Genomic DNA, 13,935 nt, shown 5'->3' on the forward strand with positions numbered 1-13,935 from the left:
CCAAATTGACATCCTCTGCCTTTTATATTGGGGTGTTTAGAACTTTTCTATTTAATTTAATTATCAATATTGTTGTGTTTAAATTTACTCTCTTGATATTTGTTTTCTATTTATCTCATCTCTTCTTTGTTTCTCTTTTCTCTTATCCCTACCTTTGTTGAATGAGTTTAGTTGTTTTTTTTAATTTTTTTAAATGATTTTGTTTTTACCTCTGCTATTGCTTTACTAGCTATACTTCTTTATTTTTTAGTGGTTGTTCTGGGGTTTACAATATACATCTCTAACCTATCACAGTCTACCTTCAAATAATATTGTACCACTACTTCACATATAGTATATGAAGCTTACAAGAGTGTGCTTCCATTTCTCCCATCTCATCTTTTGTGCTATTGTGGTCAGATACTCTACTTCTATATATGCTATAATCTCACAATAATTTGAAATTATTTTTGCTTTAAATAGTTATTTTTCAAGAGATTAAGAATTGAAAAAAATATCTGTTATTAACTCACATAAAATTTGTCATTAACACTATCAGTGTATTTTTTTTAAAGTTTTTATTTAAGTAATTTTGATACCCACTGTGGGGCTTGAACTCATGACCCCCGATCAAAAGTCGCATGCCCTTCTGACTGAGCCAGCCAGGTGCCCCATACCAGTGTACTTTTCATTTCAGAAGTTTGATTCAGTATTTTTATATCTTCCCTTTATCTCCTCATCATGTTCATTTTTCTTCTACCTTGTTGAACATATAGAGAATATTTATAATAGATATTTTAGTGTTCTTTTTAAAAAAATATTTATTTTTATTTAAATTTAATTAACATATAATGTATTATTGGTTTCAGAGGTAGAGGTCAGTGATTCATCAGTCTTATATAATACCCAGGGCTCATTACATAACATGCCCTCCTTAATGTCCATCACCCAGTTATCTCATCCCCCCACCTTTCTCTCCTCCAGCAACCCTATTTGTTTCCTATGCTTAAGAGTCTCTTATGGTTTGTCTCCCTCTCTGATTTCATCTTATTTTATTTTTCCCTCTCTTCCCCTATGATCCTCTTTTTGTTTCTTAAATTCCACATATCAGTGAGATCATATGATAATTGTCTTTCTCTGATTGACTTATTTCCCTTAGCATAATGCCTTCTAGTTCCATCCATGTTGTTGCACATGGCAAGATTTCTTTTTTTTTTTTTTTTTGATGGCTGGGTAGTATTCCATTGTATATAGATACCACATCTTCTTTATCCATTCATCTGTCGATGAACATCTGGGCTCTTTCCAGTTTAGCTATAGTGGACATTGCTGCTATAAACATTGGAATGTAGGAGCCCCTTCCATTCACTATATTTGTATCTTTGGGGTAAATACCCAGTAGTGGAATTGCTGGGGACCCTCCATACTGTTTTCCAGAGTGGCTGCACCAGCTTGCATTCCCACCAACAGTGCAGGAGGGTTCCCCTTTCTCCGCTCCCTCGCCAATATCTGTCATTTCCTGACTTGTTAATTTTAGCCATTCTGACTGGTGTGAGGTGGTCTCATTGTGGTTTTGATTTGTAGTTCCCTGATGCCGAGTGATGTTGAGCACTTTTTCATGTGTCTGTTGGCCATTTTGGATGTCCCTTTGGAAAAGTGTCTGTTCATGTCGTCTGCCCATTTCTTGATTGGATTATTGTTCTTTGGGTGTTGAGTTTGATAAGTTCTTTATAGATTTTAGATAGTAGCCCTTTATCTGTTATGTCATTTGCAGATATTTTCTCCTATTCTGTTGGTTGTCTTTTGGTTTTGTCGAATGTTTCCTTTGCTATGCAAAAGCTTTTTATCTTGATGAAGTCCCAATAGTTCATTTTTGCCTGTTTCCCCAGCCTTTGGAGATGTGCCTAGCAAGAAGTTGCTGTGGCCAAGGTCGAAGAGGTTGCTGCCTGTGTTCTCCTCAAAGATTTTGATGGATTCCTGTCTCACATTGAGGTCTTTCATACATTTTGAGTCTATTTTTGTGTCTGGTGTAAGGAAATGGTCCAGTTTCATTCTTCTGCATGTGGCTGTCCAATTTTCCCAACAACATTTGTTGAAGAGACTGTCTTTTTTCTATTTGATATTCTTTCCTGCTTTGTGGAAGATTAGTTGACTATAGAGTTGAGGGTCCATTTCTGGGCTCTCTATTCTGTTCCATTGATCTATGTGTCTGTTTTTATGCCACTGCCATACTGTCTTGATAATTATAGCTTTGTAATAGAGCTTGAAGTCCGGGGTTTTGATGCCACCAGCTTTGGTTTTCTTTTTCAACATTCCTTTGGCTATTCAGGGTCTTTTCTGGTTCCATACAAATTTTAGGATGATTTGTTCCAGCTCTGTGAAAAAAGTTGATGATATTTTGATAGGGATTGCATTGAATGTGTAGATTGCTCTAGGTAGCATAGACATTTTAACAATATTTGTTTTTCCAACCCATGAGCATGGAATGTCTTTCCATTTCTTTGTTTCATTTTCAATTTTCTTCGTCAATGTTTTATAGTCTTTGAAGTACAGGTCTTTCATTGCTTTCATTAAGTTTATTCCTAGGTATCTTATTATTTTTGATGTAGTTGCAAGCAGGATTGTTTTCTTGATTTCTCTGTCTGCTGCTTCATTATTGGTGTATAGAAATGCAATAGATTTCTATAGATTGATTTTGTATCCTGCAACTTGACTGAATATCATTTATCAGTTCTAGCAGTTTTTTGGTGGAGTTTTTAGGATTTTCTATACGTTGTATCAAATCGTCTGCAAATAGTGAAAGTTTTACTTCTTCCTTACCAATTTGGATGCCTTTTATTTCTTTGAATTGTCTGATTGCTGTGGCTAAGATTACAGTATATGTTGAATAAAAGTGGTGAGAGTGCACATCCTGTTTTGTTCCTGACATTAGGGGGAAAGATCTCAGTTTGTCCCCATTAAGGATGATTTTAGCTGTGAGTTTTTCATATATGGCCTCTACTATACTGAAGTATGTTCCCTCTAAATCTACTTTGTTGAGGGCTTTTATTATGAATGCGTATTGTACTTTGTCAAATACTTTTTTCTGCGTCTGTTGAAATGATCATATGGTTCTTATCCTTTCTCTTATTGGTATGATGTATCACGTTGATTAGTTTGTGAATACTGAACCATCCTTGTAACCTAGGAATAAATCCCACTTGTTCATGGTGAATGATTTTTTAAAATATATTGTTGGGGGCACCTGGGTGGCTCAGATGGTTAAGCGTCTGCCTTCGGCTCAGGTCATGATCCCAGGGTCCTGGGATTGAGTCCCACATCGGGCTCCCTGCTCCTTGGGAGCCTGCTTCTCCCTCTACCTCTCTCTCTCTCTCTGTTTCTGATGAATAAATAAATAAAATCTTAAAAAATATATATATATTGTTGGATTCAGTTTGCTAGTGTTTTAAGGATTTTTACATCTATTTTCATCAGCGATATTGGCCTGTAGTTCTCTTTTTTTGTGGTGTCTTTATCTGATTTTGATATCAGGGTAATGCTGGCTTTATAGAATGAATTTGGAAGTTTTCCTATTGGAATAGTTTGAGAACAATAGGTATTAATTCTTCTTAAATGTTTGGTAGAATTCCCCTGTGAAGCCATCTGGTCTTGGACTTTTGTTTGTTTCGAGTTTTTGAATACTGACTCAATTTCTTTACTGGTTATCGGTCTGCTCAAATTTTCTATTTCTTTCTGTTTCAGTTTTTGTATTTATACGTTTCTAGGAATTTATCCATTTCTTCTAGGTTGTCTAATTTGTTGGCATATAGGTTTTCATAATATTCTCTTATAATTTTTTTTTAATTCTATGATGTTGGTTGTTATTTCTCCTAATTTGTGATTTTTTCTTGAGTCCTTTCTCTTTTTTTTCTTGATAAGTCTGGCTAGAAGTTTATCAATTTTATTGATTTTTTTTTTTCTCAAAGAACCAGCTCCTGGTTTTCATTGACCTGTTCTATTGTTTTATTCATTCTATATCATTTATTTCTGCTCTAATCTTTATTATTTCCTTCCTTTTGTTGGGTTTGGCTTTGTTTGTTCTTTTTCTAGCTCCTTTTGGTGTAAGGTTAGGTTATTTATTTGAGATTTTTCTTGCTTCTTGAGGTAGGCCTGTGTTGCTGTAAATTTCCTTCTTAGAACCACTTTTGCTGCATCCCAAAGACTTTGGACTATTTTGTTTTCATTTTCATGTAATTTTTGATTTCTTCTTTCATTTCTTGGTGGATCCATTCATTGTTTAATAGCACGTTATTTAACCTCCCTGTATTTGTGCTATTTCTAGATTTCTTATGGGTAATTTCTAATTTCATAGCATTGTGGTCAGAAAAAATGCATAGTATGACTTCAGTTTTTTTTTTTAAATACACTGAGATTTGTTTTGTGGCCTCATATGTGATCTATTCTGGAAAATGTTCCATGTGCACTTAAAAGAAATGTGTATTCTGCTGTTTTAGGATGGAATGTTCTGAATATATCTGTTAAATCCATCTGGTCCAGTGTGTCATTCAAGTCACTGTTTCCTTGTTGATTTTCTTTTTGGATGATTTGCCCATCAATGTAAGTGTGGTGTTAAAGTCCCCTACTATTATTGTGTTACTATCCATTATTTCCTTTATGCTTGTTATGAACTGTTTTATGTATTTGGGTGCTCCCATGTTGGGTGCATACAAATTTACAATTGTTATATTTTCTTGTTGGATTGTCCCTTTTATTATTATATAGTGTCGTTCTTGACACTGTATATATATTATCTGACACTATATATATATATATTATATATATGACACTATATTATTTATAATCAAGAGATAATTCTTGATTTCAGTTGCATTTTAATAAATGTGGGCTTCAAAAGAAACACATTATTTCCTGTTTTAAAAATACTATCTTTTATTATTAGCCCAGATTAGCAAGATTTTAAACTATACTAATTATTGCCATATATTCTCACAGTAGTGTACATTTTCCTTTAGTGTATAAGATTCTCACAAATTTTGCATCCTCACTTTCATTCTTTTATTACCTGTTGAAGATAGTGGCTCTGTTCTCTCCCATATCTTCTGTGATATCTGTGTTGCTTAAAGTATATTCATTTTCTTGATACAGTTCTTGATATTTTTTATCAGTCTTTCAGAAGACTAAGTCTGTCTACTAATTTTTTTTTTAAGTTTTTATTTATTTAATCATGAGAGACAGAGAGAGAGAGGCCGAGGCAGAGGGAAAAGCAGGCTCCTCGCTGAGTAGTGAGCCCAATGCGGGACTCAATCCCAGGACCCCGGGATCATGACCTGAGTTGAAGGCAGATGCTTAGCCATCTGAGCCACCCAGGCACCCTATCTACTAAGTTTATTAACTTTGTCTAATTTTATGATAATTTGTTCCAAAGAAATTTGTATCTTAGATTTGTAAACCTTTGTTTGGGGTCAGGCAATTAAGAAATATTTACTGAGTACCAACTAGTACCAAAGCAAAGAGACATTATTAATTACTTGCTGTAAGCTCACTTTAAATTATTTCAGTCTAAGTTGTCTCTACAACTTTATATGTGCTATTCTCTATAAATAATAGATGTTGTTCCAAAATGTAAAACGCTGGGCTTCTGAGGATGAAAATATTTTATTAGCTAAACTTAATTGTTGTTTTCATTTCAACCAAATATTCTTAGAAGAAAAAAAAGGCTTTTGTTTTTTATTTCTTTAAGTATTTTTTCTGTTGTTCTGTAAGTTCTTTTACTTAATATATATTAATAAATGTTCTGCTGTTACATCAGAATTTTTAAAAAAGGAACAACTTCTGTGGCTAGCCATTAGTTCTGATAATATAGTCTCCACAGTTGAGGTTACTACATGATTTTATATATTTTGAATGCTTTTTCTCTGAAATCACTGGGACCCTATCTTATCTATCTTATATGATTTTCCTTTTATAGGTGGCTATGCACCATTCCTTTCTTTGGCTGCCAGAGAAAGTACTTTTACTGTTGCCTCTAACACTGAGAAAGCTGTTCCAGGGCCAGGACACTATAATGTTTCAGAAGCACAGGTAAATTTATAATAGTTTTTATAATTGTTGGAGTTAATAAGAATCATACTTTCTTACTCTCCTAGACTAATATGTCATTTGTCATATTTCATTTTCCCTTCATATCCTCTTTTTTCTCCTTTTAATCTATATTTTGTTATTAGAATATGAGAAAATAAAAGTGTTTATTGTTGATTGCCTGGTTGGATTTTCTCCGTTATTCTATGTATTCTATAAGACATAAAACATTGTTACATGCTTCATGGTTCTTGAGATTCTTGAATGGGAGAATAGGACTATTGAATGAATTACGGTGCATGAAAGTTGTGCAAATGATCAAGATATGTAGATGGAGGATGGCAATAGAGTGAAAATTAGTTTTTGTGCCATATTCTTAAGGTATGGCTACTCTCATTGTCTCATCTGGCTCCTATACAGTCTTGAGCGTCTATGACCAGAATATCTTTGATGATCCATTCATGTTCGGAAACAGTGGATGTAACTCCAATATCTTCATAATCATGAATATCATCTTTTACCCTTTTCTCATTAATTTTGCATTCATACATAATGACTCCTAATTGAACCTAGCAAATTTTTATTTCCTCTGTTGGAGATCCAGGGGTATTCATTGATGCCTTAATTGTTGCATTAGACTTTCTGAGTTGGTAATAGCAACCATTCTATCAGTTAGGAGTTTTTGCTTGGAAGCAACAAAATAGATTTTTAAGACAGATACTAGATTTACAATAATATTTATAGGAAAGGTATTTGGCTGGCTTATGGACTTGAAGCATTAATTGTATATTTAAGTCTTAAGGGCAGGACTAAGACAATTCCAGATATTTCAGTAGTAAGAACTGCAATCAGAACTGCCATTAGATAACTTAATTCTATAACTCCCTTACATTTTTTTTATGTGTGACTCCATTTAGGATTAAAATTCCTAGTAGGAAGAATCTGATTGGTCCATTCATTCCTGGGATAGGGAATCCTGTGTTTGGAAACTTCTGTAAAACCACAAAGTATAGGGGAGGTTTGATTGCCCCAATGGTGGTGAATATGCATGCTATTATGGGCAGATAATAGACAGGATGCTGGACAGATAAAAAACAATAGATTTCCATTACATTTTAACCCTTGACTGCCCAGTTCTATTCTCTCTCATGTGCACTACATTTACACATAATTCTTCTTCCCACATATACAATTTAAAAAATGCAATTATTTTATGTATAATTTTCAAGTATAACTTCCCTGAAGGAACCAAACTACTGCATTCAGAGATGATATTACAGTGTCACTACCAAATGGATCTTTAGATTAAGGCTGTTTCTGCTTTTGTTTTTTCACATCCCTGTTCCATTATTCTGCAGCCTGTAGATTAAATGGTAAGTAAATATAACACGAGATATTATAAAGAAGTGGTTAGTAGTATGGGCTCCTGAAGTAGACTACCTACATTTGAAATCTGTCTCTGCCACTTAACTAATTCAGACAGATTTCAAATGCAGGTTGACTTAATCTTTACTTAATCTCTTTGGGCTTTAGTTTCCTCATTTGTTAAATAGGCATACTAAGTTTGTAGGCTTTTTCTAAGAGTGAAATACATTAGTAAGCATTTTAGAATAGTGCTTGATTATAGGTAGCATCCAATAACTTTTATGCATTATTAGTGTTGCCATTTTACAATAGAAGAGGGAAAGAAAGAGAGGGGAAATGAAAGCAAGTGATGTAAGAAGCAAGGAAATGCAGAGGAGGCCCTGTTAGTTTTTGTAACTGCTCTGAAGCTATAGATAGTTTAAGACTTTTTCATTACTCATTCTGTGTTCCTTGTCTCTCTCTTTTATCTATCTATCTATCTATCTATTTATTTATTTATTTATTTATTTATAACTAGGGTTTTTTATTTCAAATAGAAGAGCACATTACAATTGAGAATATAAATGAAAATAAGAGAAAATAAATCTGTTAATCATTCTTCATTACTGCTGATACTGGATTATTCAGATTCAATAGGAATTTATAGATCTACCATATCCCTATCTCTTTAAAGGGACTTTATCTGGTGGAGTTTTCAACCTGATGTGGTGACCGGAATCTTTAGTTCTAAGGAGTCTGAGCTCTTCATTCGCAGGCTTCCTTCTCAAACCTTTAAATAAACTTGCCCTTACCATTTTCACTGGGCATTATAGTTCAAGGAAGCTCTGCAGGGTGTCTCGGTGTTCCATCCCACCGTGATGCTTGTGGCTATCCTTAGTCCTGTTTTTCAGTCCTGGTCAGGGTTAATCACCTCAGCCAATACACTCCTTATTTTGCTTTCTAGCATACAGAGCCTGGGATGGCCAGTTGATGGTCTCAGCTTCCAACTCAGTGGAATGTTTATGGCTCTTCCCTGGGTTCTTAAAACTTCCAGCATACTAGTGCCTAGAGGGCAAAAAGCAAAAAATAGCAATGGGTCATTAGATGTCATCATTGGAAGTGTCACTCCTGCTTCCATGCCATGGCCAGTATATTATGGGCATATGGGCTTGCTAGCTCCACCAGTAGTTTTTTACTCAATTGCTGTTGACTTTTTTGGGTTGTTTTAGGCTAAATTCTTTTTTTTTTTTTAAGATTTTATTTATTTATTTGACAGAGGGAGACACAGCAAGAGAGGGAACACAAGCAGGGGGAGTGGATGAGAGAGAAGCAGGCTTCCCGCTGAGCAGGGAGCCCGATGTGGGGCTCCATCCTAGGACCCTGGGATCATGACCTGAGCCGAAGGCAGATGCCTAACGACTGAGCCACCCAGGCGCCCCTAGGCTAAATTCTTGTAGAACTTTTAGAATTTCAAGAAGTTTGAATTTATCACACTTTAAAAAATAAAGTCCATTATTATTTTATTTTTATTAATTTTTTTGTTTTTTTAATATAATTTAATTTTATTATGTTATGTAGTCACTGTACAAACATATTTCCTAATCCAGCCATTTAAAATAATAATGGATATATTTATAATGTGACATAGTTAGCATACTAATTCTGTAAATAATTAATATGCTGGATAATTAAAGGGATAATCTTATTGGAAATTAATGGAAGTATTTAACAATTTATTTATTTATTTATTTATTTATTTATTTATTTAAAATTTTTTTTTTTTAAAGATTTTTATTTATTTATTTGAGAGAGAGAGAATGAGAGACAGAGAGCATGAGAGGGAGGAGAGTCAGAGGGAGAAGCAGACTCCCCGCCGAGCAGGGAGCCCGATGCGGGACTCGATCCCGGGACTCCAGGATCATGACCTGAGCCGAAGGCAGTCGCTTAACCAACTGAGCCACCCAGGCGCCCTAACAATTTATTTTTATACCTTTTTTTTGGAAGCATAGATTGAAATGTTCCTTTCTATTAGCAATTGCTTAGTAAATATTACCTGGAGACTTCAAATGAAATTTGAAAAGACTGAAAATGTGGTTGTAGTTGTGAGGGCCTGCCTCCACTGTATGTAATACTTGAAGCTCTTATAAAAGCAAAACATTTGGGAGTTGAAACTGTGTGCCCCAATTTAGTCTTCTCTATTTCTCTGTTTCTGTTATGGTTATCTAACTTTGTTTATGGTTGTCACCACTACTGCAATGTTGGGAGTGAGGATGGGAGTATTCTTTTTGCCTTTCCAGCTCTTGCCCAGTTATGGGCAAATTCACTTTTTCCTTTGTCTCCTCTAGCATATATGAAGCATGCTAATTTTTTTCAAAAGGAAGTTTTCTTAGAAAACAACATAAGGGAAATTAAGAAAATAGGAGACAGAAGAATGAAGTTTACAAAATGCAAGTTTATAATTCTCTGATAATTAGCTTATTTTTAAAAATTTTATTTATTTGAGATAGAGATAGTAAGAGAGAGAGCACGAGCAGGGAGGATAGGGAGAAGCAGACTCCCTGCAGAGCAGGGAGCCTGATGCGGGGCTCGATCCCAGGACTCCAGGATCACGACTTGAGCCAAAGGCAGATGCCCAACCGACTGAGCCACTCAGGCACCCTAGATAATTAGCTTATTAAGTCACATACCTTATTTTGTTCATATCCTTTTTCCTAGAATGAATCCCCCTCTAAAGGGCCAGTTCAAATTTAATTTATGTTTTCTGGTTCTAATTCTCTTCTAGTTTGTGACCTGTCTCTGCTTGGGTGATACCATCTTGTTCCTTGCTATATAAGATTTAGATGTGGAGAGCTCCTCCCTGGTTCCAGCTAGACAGTTTTTTTCATATTTCTCACTAATGTCCAAATTAGGTTTTATTTTTGATCTGAGTGATACATTTCACTAGAGCTGTATGATGGGATATCATACCTGTTGCAGTGCATGGCCTCACCCTTCAGATGAGACTCTGCATTCTGTATTGTTGGGAGGTTGCTGGCAATATTCATCAAATAACCACAGCATATAGACAAAAGCACAGGACTCAAGAAGTAGGAAGGTTGTTTTCTCACAGGTTTTATATAAAATGTATAGTTACCTCATAATATAATTTTTGGGTCCTTTATCTGACACATTGTATTGTAGTTCTTTTTATAACCTCTTGTAAAATCAGTAGAATTGGTAATTATGAAATATGAATAATTGGAAAAGTCCTGGTTAATTTCTAATTTTACTTGGTTAAAAAATCAGATTAATTTTAATTAAATTTAATTAATTCTGTTGAAGTTCAATATAAATTCAAATTGCAGTGTGAAATGTAAGATCTTAGAGACTATAGGAATAGCTTTCAAAGAATCAGGATTTGAGGAGATATTCTCTTTTCACATGATTTTACTTTTTATCTAAATTGTAATGTTAATATTTTTGCAAAATCATTAAATTTTGTTATTGATCCAAACTCTTTAAACAGGAATTATGGTCTTATTTAAACAGTTATCAAGTAGTGGATTGGCTACCTAAGAATATAATTTTGACTCATTTTTTGAAAGATCTCTTTTGTGTATTTCTTAAAAGCTGAAAGCAGCTGAATAAGATGCAAAGTAGAGATAGACTCGGTTCATAGTGATCATGAACATCTGACATGTATATACCATGGGAAAAGTTCTGTTGGTAAATCAGTAACTTAAAAAATAATCTTATCTGGGGGCACCTGGGTTAAGCATCTGCCTTCAGCTCAGGTCATGATCCTGGAGACCAGAGTCCTGGGACTGAGCCCTAGGTTGGGCTCCCTGCTCAGTGGGGAGTCTGCTTCTCCCTCTCCCTCCCCCTGCTCCTTTTTTCTCTCTCTCTCTCAAATAAAAAAAAAATGTTTAAAAAAAAAAACTTATCTGATCTATCAAATGCCAACCATTATTACTATGAATCATCTTTGAAATGATTACACTATGACTGTTAATTGAAACTAATAAGATGGAATTTTATCTGAATTTACTGGCTATTACCCTGTTGATAATTTTCTGATTCCAGAGAATCCAGATATGTGGCATGGAGAGCTATGGGAGATTCCTCCCAGTCCCTTCTCTGCATTAAACAATGTTTAAAATTAATCTGAGCATAAAACCAAGCTGTTAAAAAAAAATGAAGAATAAGCCAACCAACCAAATAAAAACCCATGCTGTTGCCAGTAAGCCTACATAAGCGTCCCTGGAAATGGCCAAAAAATAGTTCATGGGAATAATTAATCCTAAGCAAGCTTGGAAGGTTTGCTTTTTCCTTGCAGTGTGAGTACCAATATTTCTAGCTCATTTCAGAGGTACATATTCTCTTGAGGCCTGTAAGTGTATACTCTTTATTCTTGCTCTACAACTGGGGATTCCATTGTTTTGATTCCTGTTTTAAAACTGAGTTTTGCATTCTCTTAGAGTGTCCTAAGTACAGTAAGTTTTAGTTTGAGTTCAGAGTTAAAACTGATGACTATAATTGTCGTCCTCTCTTATTATCCCTTTATTAGAATGATGTCTTCAGTTAAGAGCCTTAACTTTCTCAGGTTGGGTTTTAAAACTTTCTTCATATTAATATATAATACTTACCAAATATGTATTAATTATAAAGTGCTTCTTTTAATTATTTCATATTTTTTCTCTCCAATTTAGTATAATATAAAAGGAGGTCATAGTCTACAAAACCGGGAGAAGCGTTTTAAGAAGTTTGTTTCAGATAGTCCAGGACCAGCAAGCTATGATCACTTTTATCCTGGAACATTAGATATCATGAATAGAAAAGCACTACAGGTTAAAGAGCATCTCCAATCAGTACGTTGGTATTTTAATTATGCTTCTGACATTTCTTTTAGTTAAAATAGAAAAGGTTTAATGTTTTATGTGGTGAGTACATTAAAAAAAACTTTACTATAAAAATTAGGTGTATTAGTATCCATATTGTAGTTTATAATTAAATGAATATTCGATGTTTATGAACTAGTTTTTTATTGTATTAACAACTGACTTCACTTTTGCTTTTAATAAATCTCCAATCACTTCCAATTTCTATGGTGAACAGAAAGGAAAGGAGATTTTAAAAACCACCTGAGTGGTCTACCTATATATATAGAGAAAACTCTGATACGTACTGTTAATAATACAGTGAAATTTAGGGGCGCCTGGGTGGCTCAGTCGTTAAGCGTCTGCCTTCAGCTCAGGTCATGATCCCAGGGTCATGGGATTGAGCCCTGCATCGGGCTCCCTGCTTGGCGGGAAGCCTGCTTCTCCCTCTCCCACTCTCCCTGCTTGTGTTCCCTCTCTCGCTGTGTCTCTCTCTGTCAAATAAATAAATAAAATCTTAAAAAAAAAAAATACAGTGAAATTTAAAACATGATTACTGAAATAAAAATTTTAAAATTTAGATGAGCGAGAGATATATAGATTGCTACTAATGCAAGATGAAATATGATAGGTGCCAAATGAATAACGATGTAATTAAATGCCATAGGAATTTTTAAATTAAATTAAATTAAATTTTTTTTAGAGAGAGCGAGGGGGGGACAAGGGAGAGGGAGAATCTCAAACAGGCTCCATGCCCAGCACAGAGCCCGAGGCAGGGCTCCATCCCATGACCCCAAGATCATGACTTGAGCCAAAATCAAGAGTTGGATGCTGAAGAGACTGAGCCACCCAAGCGCCCCAATGCCATAAGAATTTAAAGGAAGACTACTGTATCATGGCAAAGTATACTTTGTAGAGGATTTATAGAGGAGGTTGGCCTTGAAGAATAGGGTTGGAATATGCATTCCAGGCATGGAGAATTACATGAGTGAAGATAGCGAAGGAGGGTCCATGGAAGACAATGAGAAGATTATATTGACCCCAGTAAAAAATTTGTGTAGGAGACTAGCAGATGACATGTTTGGAAAGGTACATTTATGTTATATAATGAATGATTTTTATACCAAGGGCCTAGCCCTTTGAAATAAATAATCTGGAAGATTTTGGTCACAGTTTATTTAGAGTGGTTCTCTTTTCTTTTTCCATAACTCCTTCACATAGCTCATATTAATTACATTTTAATCAGCTTTGTTTAGGGGACATATTTTAGAGCTAAGTACTCAGTTGAATAATGTCAGTACAATGACAATGAAGTTAAGGTTTATAAGCGCATTTAAATATCAGCTATTTTGTGCGTGGGGATAAAGTAAATGTTCATTTATTTATGCAAGGATTTATCAGACTTTTTTTTAGAAGGAAACACTTGTTTTATTAGACATTAATCTTTTGCATTTTCTTAATGACACTGTGTGATATTTTCTTCTGAAAAGTAGTAAGTTATTGTTTTTTTTAAGACCTGTGAATGTTTTTTAATGGACACGTTAGGAATTTCTTCCTCCCCTTCTTCCCCTCCCCTCCCCTCCCCTCATCCTTCCCTCATCCATCCTTCCTTCCTTCCTTCCTTCCTTCCTTCCTTCCTTCCTTCCTTCCTTCCTTCCTTCCTTCCTTCCTTCCTTCC

At 34.8% G+C, this 13,935-nt stretch overlaps 1 protein-coding gene across 1 annotated transcript in view; it reads left to right on the plus strand.

Annotated features, from left to right (window-relative positions):
• The window catches only part of STPG2 (sperm tail PG-rich repeat containing 2), a 318,597-nt gene that overhangs the window by 6,845 nt on the left and 297,817 nt on the right, over positions 1–13,935 (plus strand). Inside the window, exon 2 of the mRNA XM_035005555.1 lies at positions 5,948–6,060. Within this exon, the coding sequence (XP_034861446.1) occupies positions 5,948–6,060 (113 nt within the window). The remainder of the gene's footprint in view (positions 1–5,947; positions 6,061–13,935) is intronic.

This window comes from Mirounga leonina, unplaced genomic scaffold (genome assembly GCF_011800145.1).
Source record: "Mirounga leonina isolate KUSES-001 unplaced genomic scaffold, KU_Mleo_1.0 Mir_129, whole genome shotgun sequence".
Classification (NCBI taxonomy): Eukaryota; Metazoa; Chordata; class Mammalia; order Carnivora; family Phocidae; genus Mirounga; species Mirounga leonina.